The sequence below is a fragment of the Panthera onca genome, chromosome B3, assembly GCF_046562875.1.
Source record: "Panthera onca isolate mPanOnc1 chromosome B3, mPanOnc1 haplotype 2, whole genome shotgun sequence".
NCBI classification, from domain to species: domain Eukaryota; kingdom Metazoa; phylum Chordata; class Mammalia; order Carnivora; family Felidae; genus Panthera; species Panthera onca.
Window position 1 is genome coordinate 23,154,332 of NC_138344.1, and position 16,678 is coordinate 23,171,009.

The 16,678-nt window shown below is 43.6% G+C and overlaps 1 protein-coding gene across 1 annotated transcript in view; it reads right to left on the reverse strand.

Annotated features, from left to right (window-relative positions):
* Positions 1–11,857: 11,857 nt before the first annotated feature.
* Positions 11,858–16,678, reverse strand: part of LOC145715554 (uncharacterized) — a 40,032-nt gene continuing 35,211 nt past the window's right edge. Inside the window, exons 4-5 of the mRNA XM_081795844.1 lie at positions 12,583–12,692; positions 11,858–11,994 (exon numbers count right to left, since the gene is read on the reverse strand). Of these exons, the coding sequence (XP_081651970.1) occupies positions 11,894–11,994; positions 12,583–12,692 (211 nt within the window). The 3' untranslated portion in view covers positions 11,858–11,893. The remainder of the gene's footprint in view (positions 11,995–12,582; positions 12,693–16,678) is intronic.

Sequence of the window (16,678 nt, forward strand, 5' to 3'; positions counted from 1 at the left end):
TAACCTCACACCTAAATGAACTAGAAGCAGAACAGAAAATAAACCCCCAGGCTAGCAGAAGAAGAGAAATAATAAAGATTAGAGCAGTTATAAACAATATAGAATTTAAAAAAAAAAAAACAGATCAATGAATCTAAGAGCTCATTTTTTTTATAAAAAATAAACAAAATTGATAAACCCCTAGTCAGACTTCTCAGAGACAGAGAGAGACAGAGAGACAGAGAGAGGACCCAAATAGATAAAATCATGAGTGAAAAAGGACAGATCACAACCAACACCACAGGAATACAAAGAATTATTAGAGAATGCTATCATAAATTATATGCCAACAAACTGGAAAACCTGGAAGAAATTAACAAATTCCTCAACACCCACACACTACCAAAACTCACATGGGAAGAAATAGAAAATTTTAATAAACCCATTACCACCTAAGAAATTGAATCAGTTACCCAAAATCTCCAAACAAATAAGAGTCCTGGGCCAGATGACTTCCCAGGGGAACTCTACCAGTCATTTAAAGCAGAGTTAATACCTATCTTTCTCAAGCTGTTGCAAAAAATATAAATGGAAGGAAGGCTTTCAGACTCATTCCTTGATTCCCAAACCAGACAGCAATCCCACAGAAGAGGATAATTATAGACCAATACCCCTGATGAACATGAATGCAAAAATTCTCAACTAGATACTAGCAAATCGAATTCAATCGTATATTGAAAGAATTTTTCACCATGATCAAGTGGGATTCATTCCTGAGGTACAGGTTCAATATTTGCAAATCAATCAATGTGATATATCACATTAATTGAAGAAAGGATAAGAACCATATGATCCTGTCAATAGATGCAGAAAAAACATTTTACAAAATCCAGCACCCATTCTTAATAAAAACCCTCAAAAAAGTCGGGATAGAATGAACGTACCTTAACATCATAAAAGCCATATATGAAAAGCCCACGGTTAACATCATCCTCAATGAGGAAAGACTGAGATCTTTCCTCCTGAGATCAGAAACATGATGGGGACATCCACTCTCACCACTGTTGTTTAACATAGTGTTGGAAGTCCTAGCCTCAGAAATCAGACAACAAAATGAAAGCATCCAAATTGGAAAGAAGTCAAACTTTCCCTTTTTGCAGGTAACATGATTCTCTACATGAAAACCCAAATGGCTACACCAAAAAGCTGCTAGAACTGACACGTGAAATCAGCAAAGTTGCAGGATACAAAATCAATGCACAGAAATAAGTTACATTTCTATACACCAAGAATGATGAAACAAAAACAGAAATCAAGAAATTGATCCCATTGACAATTGCACCAAGAACCATAAAATACATATGAGTAAACCTAACCAAAGATGTAAAAGGTTTGTATACTAAAAACTATAGAAAAATTACAAAAGGAACTGAAGTAGACACATAGAAATGGGAAAAAAATCCATACTCATGGATTGGAAGAATGGATATTGTTAAAATGTCAATGCTATCCAAAGCACATTCAATTCAATCACAATCAAAATTGCACTGACATTCTTCTCAAAGCTAGAACAATCTTAAAATTTGTATGAAACCATAAAAGACCCCGAATAGCTAAAGTAATTTGAGAAAGAAAAAACAAAGCAGATCACAATCCTGGACTTTAGCCTCTACTACAAAGCTGTAATCATCAAGACAGTATGTTATTGGCACAAAAACAGACACGTAGACCAATGGAATAGAATAGAGAACCAGAATTGGACCCACAGTTGTATGGCCAACTAATCTTTGACAAAGCAAGAAAGAGTATCCAATGGAAAAAAAGACAGCCTCTTTAGCAAATGATGTTGGGAGAACTGGAAAGCAACATGCAGAAGAATGAAACTGGACCACATTATTACCCCACACACAAAAATAAACTCAAAATTAAAGACCTAATTGTGAGACAGGAAACCATTAAAATCCTGGAGGAGAAAACACGCAACAACCTCTTTGACATTAGATGCAGTCATTTCTGGCTCAACACGTCTCTGAAGGCAAGGTAATTAAAAGAAAAAAAAATGAACTGTTGGGACCTAATCAAGATAAAAACCTTCTGCACTGCAAAGGAAACAATCAATAAAACTAAAAGGCAACTGAAAGAATAGAAGAAGATATTTGCAAGTGACATATCGGATAAAGGGTTAGTATCCAAAATCTATAAAACACTTACCAAATTCAACACCTGAAAAACAAATATTCCAATGAATAAATGAGCAGAAGACATTAATAGACACTTTTCCAAAGAATACATTATGAAGACCAACAGACACATGAAAATGTGCTCAACATCACTCACCATCAGAAAAATACAAATCAAAACTACATTGAGATACCACCTCACACCAGAGTGGCTAAAATTAAAAAAATCAGGCAACAACAGATGCTGGAGAGGATGTGGATAAATGGGAACCCTCTTGCACTGTTGTTGAGAATGCAAACTTGTGCAGCTGCTCTTTAAAACACTGTGGAGGTTCCTCAAAAAATTAAAAATAGAATTACCCAATGACCCAGCAATAGCCCTACTAGGAATTTATCCAAAGAATACAGGAGTGCTGAATCATAGGGACACATGTACCCCAATGTTTATAGCAGCGCTTTCAACAAGAGCCAAATTATGGAAAGAGCCTAAATGTCCATCAACTGATGAATGGTAAAGAAGATGTGGTTTATAAATACAATGGATTACTACTTGGCAATGAGAAATAATGAAATCCTGCCATTTGTAACAATGTGGATGGAACTGGAGGGTATTATGCTAAGTGAAATAAGTTAGTCAAAGAAAGGTATCATATTTTTTCACTCTATGTGAAATGTGAGAAACTTAACAGAAGACCGTGGGGGAAGAGAAGGGGAAAAATAGTTTCAAACAGAGAGGAAGACAAACAATAAGAGACTCTTAAATGCAGAGAACAGACTGAGGGTTGATGAGGGTGGGACAGGGGCGAGGGAATAATGAGTGAAGGACATTGTTGGGATGAGCACTGGGTGTAGTATGTAAACGAATAATCATGGGAACCTACCCCCAAAACCAAGAGCACACTGCAAACACTGTATGTTAGCCAAATTGACAATACGTTATATTTTTAAAAAAGAAAAAAATTGTGTGTCTGCATTCTATGTGATGATGGCAACTCTAAAGATACACAATTTTATTGAAAATGTTGCCCAAAATTAGAAACAGCCCAGATACCTGTAGATAGAAGAATGGATAAACCAACTGTAGTATATTTAGACAGTGGAAACTTTCTTAACAATAGAAAGGGACAAAGTACTTATACATAACACAATATGGCTGCATCTTGAAAGCCTCATTCTTACTAAAAGAATCTAGACATACAAGAGCACAGATTATATGGTTCCCATTTATATGAAGTTCTAAAACAGGCAAAACCAATCTATGGCCAAAGACCACCAGAACAGTGGTTGCCTCTGGAGGGGATTTGGGGCAGGGGCCAGCAAGGAAATGATATCAGGGAACTTTCTGGGTGATTGTAATGTTCTGTATCATTTTGTTAAATTAATTAATTTATTTACTTATTAATTTACATCCAAGTTAGTTAGGATATAGTGCAACAATGATTTCAGGGGTAGATTCCTTAATGCCCTTTATCAGTTTAGCCCATCCCCCTTCCCACAACCCCTCCAGCAACCCTCTGTTTGTTCTCTATATTTAAGAGTTTGCCCCAGTCCCTGTTTTCATATTATTTTTGTTTCCCTTCCCTTATGTTAATCTGTTTTCTATCTTAAATTCCTCATATGAGTGAAGTCATATGATATTTGTCTTTCTCTGACTAATTCGCTTAGCGTAATACCCTCTAGTTCCATCCACATGGTTACAAATCGCAAGATTTAATTTGTTTTTTGTTTGCTGAGTAATCCTCCATTGTGTGTGTGTGTTTGTGTGTGTGTGTGTGTGTGTGTGTGCGTACGTGTGTATACCACCTTTATCCATTCATCTGTTGATGGACATCCAGGATCTTTCCATACTTTGGCTATTTTGATAATGCAGCTGTAAACATTGGGGTGCATGTACCCCTTTGAAATAGCACAGCTGTATACCTTGGATAACTACTTAGTAGTGCAATTGCTGGGTTGAAGGGAGTTCTGTTTTTAATTTTTTGAGGAACCTCCAAACTGTTTTCCAGAGCAGCTGCACCAGTTCACATTCCCACAAGCAGTGCAAAAGAGATCCTCTTCTCTGCCTCCGCACCAACATCTGTTGTTGCCTGAGTTGTTAATGTTAGCCATTCTGATGGGTGTGAGGTGGTTAAAGATATTCCTTCTTATATTTGATGATGACAACTCTAAAGGTATGCCTTATTTATTTTGCCAACAATTTTTATTTTTTTATTTTTATTTTTTTTAATTTTTTAACGTTTTATTTATTTTTGAGACAGAGAGAGACAGAGCATGAACGGGGGAGGGGCAGAGAGAGAGGGAGACACAGAATCGGAAGCAGGCTCCAGGCTCTGAGCCATCTGCCCAGAGCCCGACGCGGGGCTCGAACTCACAGACTTTGAGATCGTGACCTGAGCTGAAGTCGGACGCTTAACCGACTGAGCCACCCAGGCGCCCCTTGCCAACAATTTTTAAATCCAGTTTTATTTACCAAAGATTATGCCAGGCCATAGGAACTTAAGAAAAATTGGATTTGTGTTAAAATTTCATATAGATTTAGGATACTTACTTAATTAATTTTTTGATATGAAATTTATTGTCAAGTTGTTTTCCATACAGCACCCAGTGCTCATCCCAACAGGTGCCCTCCTCAATACCCATCACCGACCCTCCCCTCCCTCTCACCCTCTATCAACCCTCAGATTGTTCTCAGTTTTTAAGAGTGTCTTATGGTTTGGCTCCCTCCCTAACTTTTTTTTTCCTTCCCTTCCCCCATGGTCTTCTGTTAAGTTTCTCAGCATCCACATAAGAGTGAAAACATATGGTATCTGTCTTTTTCTGTATGACTTATTTCACTTAGTATAACACTCTCCAGTTCCATCCACTTTGCTACAAAAGGCCATATTTCATTCTTTCTCATTGCCACGTAGTACTCCATTGTATATATAAGCCACAATTTCTTTATTCATTCATCAGTTGATGAACATTTAGGCTGTTTTCATAATTTGGCTCTTGTTGAAAGTGCTGCTATAAACATTGGGGTACAAATGCCCCCATGCACCAGCACTCCTGTATCCATTGGGTAAATTCCTAGCAGTGCTATTGCTGGGTCATAGGGTATATCTCTTTTTAATTTTTTGAGGAACCTCCACACTGTTTTCCAGAGTGGCTGCACCAGCAAAAATGAACTATTGGGACCTCATGAAGATAAAAAGCTTCTGCACTGAAAAGGAAACAATCAACAAAACTAAAAGGCAACCAGTGGAATGGGAAAAGATATTTGCAAATGACATATAGGACAAAGGACTAGTATCCAAAATCTATAAGGAACTCACCAAACTCCACACCTGAAAAACAAATAATCCAGTGAAGAAATGGGCAGAAAACATGAATAGACACTTCTCTAAAGAAGACATCCAGATGGCCAACAGGCACATGAAAAGATGCTCAACGTCACTCCTCATCAGGGAAATACAAATCAAAACCACACTCAGATACCACCTTATGCCAGTCAGAGTGGCTAAAATGAACAAATCAGGAGACTATAGATGCTGGAGAGGATGTGGAGAAACAGGAACCCTCTTGCACTGTTGGAGTGATACTTAATTTAAAGAAATGATTTATCTCTAAGTTTATGTGAATAGAACTTCTTTATAGGGTTTATAAATTAATTTGGTAATATCATCCATAGGTAGGAATATGTCACCTAGGCATAAACATATGCATTCATGTGTACATAAATGTATATAAACATACAGACATTCCAACAGAGATCTTACAGCTTTTATTTTAAAATATGAGGTGAGGGGTGTCCGGATGGTTCAGTGGATTAAGCATCAAACTTTTGATTTTGGCTCAGGTCATGATATCACACTTGGTTAGTTCACGCCCCTCGTAGGGGTCTACTCTGGAAGCATGGAGCCTGCTTGGAATTCTCTCTCCCCCTCTCCCTAGCCCTCCCCCATTCATATGCTCATGCACGTTTTCTCTCTCTCAAAATAAAAAAAAATAAATTAAAAAAAGACTAAAAATAAATAAATAAATAAATAAATAAATAAATAAATAAAATTTGGGATCAATAAAACATAGTAATACAGTTGACCCTGCTTGCACTTTATATTTTTATCTAAATTGTTCTGACATGACACAAAGTGTGGTTACCTGTTTATCAATATTTATGGAGAAGCCCTTTAAAACGTTCTTTTGCCCTGACAAAAAATCCTATACAGTTTCTGGATTCAACTTAATCAGTGCCTGAAAGGATATTTAGCTGCTCTCTGGGTGTCTCCAAAATGTATCATAGACAAAACATCCAGTTCTCTTCCAAATAGCATTTTGTTCTTTTTTTCAGCCTCAGATGATTGCTTTTGGGGATCCATAACCCCTTGAGAGCCCTCAAGGAATGGCAGTAGGCTTAAAGCTCAAGTGAATAGGGGCTAACATGAGAAGGGAAAACTCTGGCAAGCTGAACAGAGAGAGATGTTGTGGTAAGGGTTATAAAGAGGACATATCAAAGGATTCAAGAACAATTGGAGTAAGATTCAAAGCAGTAAAAGGAGAAAGCAGAAAAAAAACTGATGTGAAGGGAGAAGTTTTAGAAAAGCTAGTTTGAATAGACATTAAATTTCTCCTACAGTTGATTAAAGTTCCAAATTATCCTTAGTAAAATCATAATAACAGCATGGAATCAGAATTAGTGAGGAATATTTTCAGTGAGAGTTCAAGAAAGAGGCTTTCAATACACTGACAAGCTACTAGGTTCTTAACTATGAATATCTTTACATGTAAGGAAAGAGAAATTTGGGACTTTTAACTTAGTTTCTTTTAGCCTGGCACTTAAACCTGTTTCTTACACAGGTGCTTGCTGTGTACTCTTATCCAGAGTTTAACAAAGAAACCTAGCATTCTGTACTGCCTCTCTTTGGGACCCTAACATATCTTCTAATTAGAACCCAAAGTTTTAGTAGCAAACTTTATCCATACCAGCTTTAAGAATATTTCTGAAGCAATTGTTTAGGAGTCAGTCACTAATGGATCTCAAATAGGAGTGAAGATAAATGTTTCAAAAGTGCACACTCAGGGTCCTGGGGGATGGTCTGGAGGTCCAAAAATGTACCTGACCTTATCTGAGTCTCATATCATCATCATCATCATCATCATCATCATCATCAAAACAGATCCAGACATTAGTTAAAGTAAGAAAAACATACATTATCCAGGACTATGACAATAGAGGGAGAGAAACCTCTTTACAGAATTGGGCTCAATTATAAATACATCAGGAGCAAGTGGTAGTTTTTAGCCAGGAAGCCTGGTGGGTGTCTGTAAATGAAAAATTACTAAAAGGAAACATCAAGGCTAAAGGAGTAGTTGACTAATCTACCCACAAGAGTCTTGATGAATACAGGGAAGGCTTATTTTACACACCCTGATAGATGGTGGAGGATAAGGAACTTGTTCAGACAATGACAATGCTCAGATATGGAGGAAGAAAGACTTTTGCTAAACTGACTTAGCTAAGGATTTTACAGTGGATAGGTGGGCCTATGGGAAGGCTTAGGAGCCTAATGTCTGGTGAATAAAAGAATCTGCATTATTAGCAAATGAAAATAAAACAACTGATCCACAGTGGAAGTGAGAAAGAATATGTCTAGAATACAGAACATCACTTAGACATTCTCTTAGTATTAACTGATATGCCCCGATTTGAGAGACCCCCCGAAAACAATCCACCAGAGTCCAGAGTCAAAGCCAAGCGGCAAGGGTCATTTATTGCGGGTTCGAACCTGGTCCTCCGCACACTCGTTGCTGGTGATGCTAAGAGGCCCCGAGCGAGGATCTTACAGCTTCTTTTATAGACAGGCACAAACAAGTTAGGGAATTTTTTGCGGTTACAGAGCTGTTATTGGTTGACATTTAAATTTGAACACTCAGCAGAACTTGATTGGTTCCCGCCTTTTTTCAAACCACTCAGGAAACTTGATTCGTTCCCGCCTTTAGGTCAGACCACAACTGGGCACGCCCTGGCTGGTCGCGGGAACAGCGGGGAGGGGAGGGAGGGGGAGGTCTTTTCTTTGCAGTTGTGAGTACACCTGGTAATTTTTCTCTTAGTCTCTCATTCCCCCCTCTCTTTGGTGCCTTAAGAGCCAATCTTGGATCTTATGTGTCTGACTCAAATGTTTCGGTAATGATGGGTTGGTATTGGGTCCTAAGGACCATCAGTTGGATTGTGTTAACTCAGTCTTTGATAAAGGCAACTAGTTTAATAATATAAGGCCCGAAGGTGAGGAGGAGAAGGAGGATTAAAAGGGGCCCAGCTAGAGCAGAAAGCAGGGTAGCTAGGCATGGGGACTGATTGAACCAAGACTCAAACCAGCCTTGTTGTTGTTCTTGTTCACGCCTCCATTTGGCCAGGCCTTCTCTAACTTTAGCCATGGACTCTGGGACTACTCTGGTGTGGTCAGCATAAAAACAACATTCTTCTCTTAAGGCTGCACATAAACCTCCCTGTTGGAGGAAGACTAGATCTAGCCCCCTTCGGTTCTGTAGGACTACTTCAGAAAGGGAGGTCAGAGATTTTTCGTGGTGCGAGATTGAGTCCTCAAGTCTGGCTATATCCTCATCAATGGCTGCCCTTAGGCTATTGAACCCTCGGTGCTGTATGGCTAGTGATGAGATCCCAGTTCCTGCCTCTATGGTACCGAGGCCAAATAAGGTGGCCAAGGTTATGGCCGTAAAGTTTTCCCATTTTGTTCTTATTGACTCTCTTGCTTCTGTCCCTTCTGTCCACAGATCATATACAACATTTTCTTGGTGGTAAATAACCTTTGGAAATATTAATACCATGATAACAATATTCGGGTGATGAATTAAAAACATCTCTGCTAACACATGGGGTGAGCTCTGTCTTAGAACAAATCCACCAACTGTCAGGAGCTGGAATTATCCATTTAGATTCATCTATAGAGTAATTAGTTGGGGCACAGAGCTGGATATGGCTAGAGGGGACCTTTCCTATACAAGTCCCATTGCCAGTGACCGCTTGCAGTGTGAGGCCGGGGCCCTTTTGATTCCACTTGCAAGCTGCTGGCGACTCTTCTCCTGATTGTGAAAAAGGGGCAGCTAGACCTATGGCTTCATAGAAGGGGGGTTTTATATCATAACATAGCCAGCAGGCCCTTGTTGCCTCAGGGTCCGATCGGTTTAAGGCCTCATATGCTGCTGTTAGCAATTTCCATAGGGAGTCTATGCCTTCTGGGTTCTGATTTTCTTGGACAGCTTGTGCTTTTACTCCTGGGGTAAGGACAGGGGTCCTGCTGGAGGGAGTAGTGGGGATCTGCCTGGGGATAGGCTCGTCTCTTTTTTTTTTTTTTTTCCTAATATCTGATTTGGCCCCACCGGTTGTACAAGAGGGGTGACTTTTAATTTCATTTGAATGGCAGTCCCAAAGAGGGGATATTGATATAAGTAGAGTCCCCAAGTGAGTCCTGAGACCCACCGCCTGTCCTTTTTCCCCTCCTCTGTAAATCTTACACAAATAAGGTTACAGTTTTCATCATACCTGGTGCAGGTACATGGTCAGACATAGGACATTTCAATAAATTGGGGTTTTACTTCCCCCTTCCATTCCCCATCATTGGAGGTGACACAACTCCAGGCTGTGCAATAGAGGGTTTCAAACCCTCCACATGTGTGCCTCATCGCCCCCGTCCTAAATCCCGGACATGCATAAAATCCATTTCTATTTACTGATACCCTCCTTTGCAGTTGCCTCCATTTACCTCCTTCCATTTCTTCTAATGGACTAATTTTTTTCTAAATTAAAATATAAATCTGGCCACCAGGTATTTAATGGGGCAGTTCCTAGGGTTTTGTTGTAGACTTCATGAGTCTCTAAATTAGTAATTTCCCATGTCAAATTATAGGGGTTGTGGGGGTTTGGATTTACAGACAGAATTTGCAGAACAATCAAGAGGAGGGCAAGTACCATAGATACGGCTCAGTCCATTGGCGGCGTAGGGTCAATTTTAAAGGATTGTCCTTAGTCTGATCAACAGTCCAGATTGTCTTTGAAGGTCCAATGAGGTCTGAGAACGGGTCCACTGGTTTGGTGTGGGCAAAATGGATCCAGGTGGCGATTCCGTCTACTTTGATGGCAGAAGCATTGCCAGGATGACCTGGAAGGGTCCTTTCCACCTGGGCTCCAGAGTTCCCTGCCGATGACGTTTGATGAGGACCCAATCCCCTGGCCGGAATTGATGTGGAATAGGCGGGGGTCCAGTCTCATGGAGTTCCTTTAATTTGGGCCATACATCTTCATGGACCCTCTGCAAGGCTTGTAGGGAGAACAAGAATTCAAGACTATTATCGTTCTCAACTTTGACAAGGTTATCTGTTAGGTTAGGGATGATGGGGGGTCGTCTACCATGTATTATTTCATTGGGTGTGAGTCCCAGTTTGTATGGGGAATTATGCACCCTGAACAGAGCGTAGGGGAGAAGGACCACCCAATTAGCGCCAGTCTCCATGGTCGATTTGGTTAGGGTCTCCTTTAATGTTCTGTTCATTCTCTCTACCTGTCCTGAGCTTAGGGGTCGGTATGCACAATGTAATTTCCAATCAGCCCCAAGTATGGAAGCCAGTCCCTGACTTACCTTAGAGATGAATGCAGGTCCATTGTCTGACCCTATCATTACTGGAAAACCATGCCTGGGCAGGATTTCTTCCAGGATCTTTTTGGCTACAATCTGCGCTGTTTCATTCTTGATTGGAAAGGCTTCAGTCCATCCTGAAAAGGTATCTACAAAAACTAGCAAATACTTATATCCATATTTTCCTGGTTTTACCTCAGTGAAATCTACTTCCCGATAGGTCCCCGGTCTGCTCCCTCTTTGTCTTACCCCAGTTGTCTGAGGATTGCTACTCGCATTGTTGAGTTGGCACACTGTACATTTAGTGACTACTTGATCGACCTTATCAGAGACATTTCTGATTTTTAGTCCAGTCTGTCTCAGTAAGTCCAACATTCGCCGGGAACCTAAGTGGGTGCTGCGATGGATCCGCTCTAGAACTTGCCATCCTAGTTTATCTGGGAGTATAATGCTGCTTTTGGAGTCTCTCCACCAGCCATATTTGATTCGGGCCATAGGAAGTTTACTCATCCATTGAATGTCGCTTTCTGAATACTCAGGGCTGGGGGGCAATTCCCGGGGTCCAGGGTCTGGCAGCTGTACAATCAGCAATTGCGCTGGGGGCCGAGCTATGTTTTATGCAGTCTGATTGGCCGAATTGTTGCCCCGGGAAACTGGGTCGGCTGTCTTCTGGTGTCCTGGGCAATGCACAATCGCTAGCTTTTTGGGTTCCCATAAGGCTGCTAGCAGGGCTAGAATCTCTTCTTTATTTTTGATGTCTTTCCCTTCAGCTGTGAGGAGCCCCCGTTCTCTGTATATCACCCCATGTACATGAGCGGTGGCAAAGGCATATCGACTATCAGTGTACACGGTTAGCTTGCAGTCTCTCCCTAATTTTAGGGCCTGGGTTAAGCCTATTAGTTCAGCTTTCTGGGCCAAGGTTCCAGGGGGTAGGGCTTCTGCCCAAATCACCTCGGTTTCTGAAGTTACGGCCACCCCCGCATACCTTTGTCCTTGGTGAACGAAGCTGCTTCCGTCGGTAAAACAGATGGCGTCCGCATCCAATAATGGTGGTCCTGCAAGTCCTCCCAGACCCCATAAACTTGAGTCAGTATGTCGGCGCAGTCATGAAGTGGGGTTCCCATGTCTGAGTCTGGCAGCAGTGATGCTGGGTTCAGGGCCGTTGGGGGGGTGAAGATGACCCTGAGGGGGTTCAACAGCAGTCCCTGGTAATGAGTGAGTCGGGCATTGCTCAGCCATCGGTCAGGCGGCTACTTGAGGATGCCCTCGATGGCATGCGGGGTGGTGACTTGTAGCTCTTGGCCCATGGTCAGCTTATCAGCGTCCTTTACCATTAGGGCAGTGGCTGCAACCATCCGGAGACAGGGTGGCCATCCGGCGGCCACTGGATCTAGCTTTTTAGACAGATAGGCTACTGGCCTGCGCCAAGGGCCCAAATGCTGGGTTAGCACCGCCTTGGCTATGCCCCGGTTTTCATCTACATATAGGTGGAAGGGTTTGGAGACATCGGGGAGTCCCAGGGCAGGTGCTGATAGCAGAGCAGTTTTGCTTCGTTGGAAGGCCTGTTCAGCTTCTTCCATCCAACTAAAGGGCTGTTGATCTTTTGTTGCCTGGTATAAAGGTTTTGCTAATTCAGCAAACCCTGGTATCCATCATCTGCAGAACCCAGCCGACCCTAGGAATTCCCTCACCTGTCGGGGTGTCTGCGGTCTGGGAATATGAAGGACAGTCTCTTTCCCGGCATCCGTTAGCCAACGTTGTCCCCCTCTCAGTAAGTAACCCAGGTAAGTTACCTCTGACTTGCAGATCTGAGCCTTCTTTGCTGAGGCGCGGTAGCCTAAGGTTCCCAGAGTTCACAGGAGACCTTCGGTTCCCTGGATGCAGGCTTCGGGTGTCTCGGCAGCTATTAAGAGATCATCAACATACTGTAGGAGAATTATATTAGGGTGTTGTTGTCTGTACTCACTTAAATCTTCGTGTAGAACCTCGTCGAGCAGGGTCGGAGAGTTCTTGAATCCTTGTGGCAGTCTGGTCCAAGTGAGCTGGCCATTTATGCCCCTGTCTGGATCTGTCCACTCGAATGCAAATAGCTCTTGACTTTTAGGCGCTAGTGGTAGGCTGACAAAAGCATCTTTTAGATCCAGAACAGTATACCATTGTTTTTGTGGGCTGAGGGCGCTCAGGAGAGTATACGGGTTAGGAACGGTTGGATGTATGCCCATCACCCGCTTATTGACTTCTCTCAGGTCCTGCACTGGTCTGTATTCCCTGCTGTTGGGTTTGCGCACGGGCAGCAGGGGTGTATTCCATGCTGAGTGGCAGGTGTGTAGGACCCCGAAGTCAAGGAGGCGGCGGATATGCGGTGTGATGCCATTTTTGGCTTCCGCGGGCATAGGGTATTGGCGCATGCGGACGCGGTCCGTCCCGGGCTTGACCTCTATAAATAGGGCTGGGCGATGTTTTGCTAACCCCATACCACCCGTTTCTGCTCACGTGTCTGGGAAGCATTGAAGCCAGGGCTCGATGCCCTGAACCAGAGGAGTGGGTTCCTGATGGAGCCTATATTCATCTTCTAGTTTCACAGTGAGTACAGATATGGGTTGGTTGTGGACGTCAGTCACTGTGGGTCCCCCCGGTTGGAAATGAATTTGGGCACCCATTTTGGTAAGCAAATCCCTCCCCAACAGGGGCAGGGGCTGTCGGGAATGACCAGGAAGGAGTGGGTTACCTTTCCAGTTCCTAAGTCCACAGTCCTCTGAGTTGTCCAGGGGTACTTCTTTATTCTGGTGGCACCATGTACCCAGGATGATTTTTCAGATACTTTTCCATGGGGCTTGACCAGAACTGAGTGCTGTGCCCTGGTATCAACTAGGAACTGGACCGGGGTCCCCTCCACTTGCAATGTTACCCTAGGTTTGGGGAGGGGATCCGAACCCCGTCCTCCCTATTCTGTATCTTGGGTAAACAGTATGGGGGCTATTTTAGGCTGCCATTGTCCTTGGCTGGGGCGGGGTTGTTTCTTCCTGGGGCATTCTCATATCCAATGGCCTTTTTCTATACAATAGGCACATTGATCTTTATCTAAGTGCCGCCTGGGAGGGCGTGTTGTTTGAGTGCCTTCTGGGGGTGGCTGTTCTTTCTGGACTCTAGCGGGCAGGACTTTAGTCATTTTCTCTGTGACCTTGATCTGTCTGTCTTCTGGGGCATCCCTGTTGTTGTAGACCCGTTGTGCTATACGGAGCAGATCCTGGATCTGTTTACCTTCTAAATCCTCTAGCCTTTGGAGTTTTTTCTTAATGTCAGGAGTTGCTTGATTTACAAAGGACATAACGACAGCAGCTTGGTTCTCAGGGACTTCTGGATCCATGGGTGTAAACTGCCTAAAGGCTTTCATTAATCTCTCTAAGTAAGCAGCTGGACTCTCTGCCTTTCCCTGTAAGACCGAATATACCTTAGCCAAATTGGTGGGCTTGCAAGCTGCAGCCCAGAGACCAGCCATCAGAGTTTGGCGATAAATGAGTAGCCTTCCCCTACCTTCTGTCGTGTTGTAGTCCCATTCGTCCTGTGGAGGTCTGGTTAGGGGGAAAGCCTCATTAATGAGGTCAGGGTTAGATGTCTGCCGACCGCCGTCTCCGGGAACCAGCTTTCTTGCTTCTAATTGGATCCTCTCTCGCTCCTCTGTAGTGAACAGGATGCGGAGGAGCTGCTGACAGTAGTCCCAGGTGGGCTGGTGGGTGAACATGAGACTGTCTAAAAGAGCTATTAGGTCTTTAGGGTTATCAGGGAATCGAGCGTTCTGTGTTTTCCAGTTGTAAAGGTCACTGGTGGAAAAGGGCCAATACTGGAGTCAGGGTTGCCTGTTTCATCGGGGGGTCCTATTTCCCGCAGGGGTAGGGCCACAGTGGAGTCGGGGAGGCGAGGGTTTGGCTCACGCTGGGTGCGCCCGCGGGTTCGGCCGGCTGGCCCCTCGCGGTTGGTTTCATTTTCAATGGGGCCCAGCACGGCTGCTGCCTCCTGTCCTCCTGGTTCCAGCGCAGCTGCTGCTTCCCGTCCTCCCGGTTCTGCTGGGGGGGCAACTAGCGGGGCGACTGGTGGGGTGGCTGCTGCAGGCAGGGCCTGGGGTACGAGGGGAGGGGAATGATAGGGTGGAGGGTCTAAGGATAGTAGGTCCTATCGGGCAATATGGGATACAAGGGCATGGCTGGCATCCTTGATTTTGGGGGATCTGCAGGCCGCATGGCAAGGACCTTACACGTTCCCGAGGATAGGAAGGGGGCCAACCAAGGGGGTGGATTTTCCACTAAATTCCACCATACAAGAATGTAGGGGATCTGATCCGGGTGTCCCTCACGACCCGGTAGAAAAATCTTTGCTTTCACCTTAGCAATTATAGGGAGGCAGAAAGTTCCTTCGGTTGGCCATCCAACGCCGAAGGTTGGCTATTCAGAGTGGCAGAGCGTTATTAATTTTCCCCGCCAGATATCTAAACTCAAATTCTGTCCTCTGGTTCTAACATCCCTGAAGTTAGCAAGAGGAGAGAAAGGGGAGTGCTTTGAGATTGGCCCATCTATATCCTGGAGGTGGAGGAAAAGATTAAAAGGAGAAACAGTAAAGTTATGAGGATTTCTGGCTGGGCCAGGCCAGGTCACCTGTGAAAGAGAAGGAGTTTAACACTTAAAGGTTATAGAATAGAGAACACAACACTTAGATCGCTAGCGCGTTTCAGGTGTCTGCCACCCGAACAGAAAAATTCTGATGGGCCCAAAAAGGTGCCCCAGATGGGTGCCAGTGGACATCTCCTACTGGACCCGACCGACTGCCCTATAGCGCGTCCGCCAGGGTTGTGTGAGTCACCGATACAGATCCCGCGCGGGAGAGCCAGAAACGAACAGACAAACAGAAACGGACAGAGCCGGCTCACTTACCGATCGGTCTCAGGGATGACCCGTTGACTTGGGGTCTGGTGGGTTTGGGGGGATCCCGGACGATCCCCCAAATGATACGCCCGGATTCGAGAGACCCCCCGAAAACAATCCACCAGAGTCCAGAGTCAAAGCCAAGCGGCAAGGGTCGTTTATTGCAGGTTTGAACCTGGTCCTCCGCGCACTCATTGCCGGTGACGCTAAGAGGCCCCGAGCGAGGATCTTACAGCTTCTTTTATAGACAGGCACAAACAAGTTAGGGAATTTTTTGCGGTTACAGAGCTGTTATTGGTTGACATTTAAATTTGAACACTCAGCAGAACTTGATTGGTTCCCGCCCTTAGGTCAGACCACAACTGGGCACGCCCTGGCTGGTTCCGGGAACGGTGGCGGCGGGGGAGGGGGGGGGTCTTTTCTTTGCAGTTGTGAGTACACCTGGTAATTTTTCTCTTAGTCTCTCATAACATGTTCTAAGATTAAGGGCAATGTAAAACTGATAACATAATCCAAGCAGGACAAGTATACTATAGTCCAGATGCTTCAGGAATAAAAATTTGGGTTAACCCATCAGCTAAAGGACCATCCTGAATCATTCCTTCCAGTTCAAGAATGCATAATTAGAGTAGCATACTTAATAGATGTAACAATTAACATTTATTTCCTGACCTGCAGAATGAGGCTATTATCATGGGAAAGGCCACATGGAAGCCATAATAATTACCTTTACCTAGGAAGATAGTAAATCAAAAGCAATACCTAACATTCCTTTAGGGATTGCAGAGATACTTGCCAACATCAAAGATGCAAGATGCAAGATGCAAGAGTGGTGATTTCCATCACATCCACATTCAATATTTCTATTTGGCTTTGAGGTACAGAGGTTGATCTGTGTAAGAAAAAGAATGGATTATTACTAGCTTAACCAAGTAGTGATCCTATGGTAGTTGCTATGCCAGTTGTAATTTCA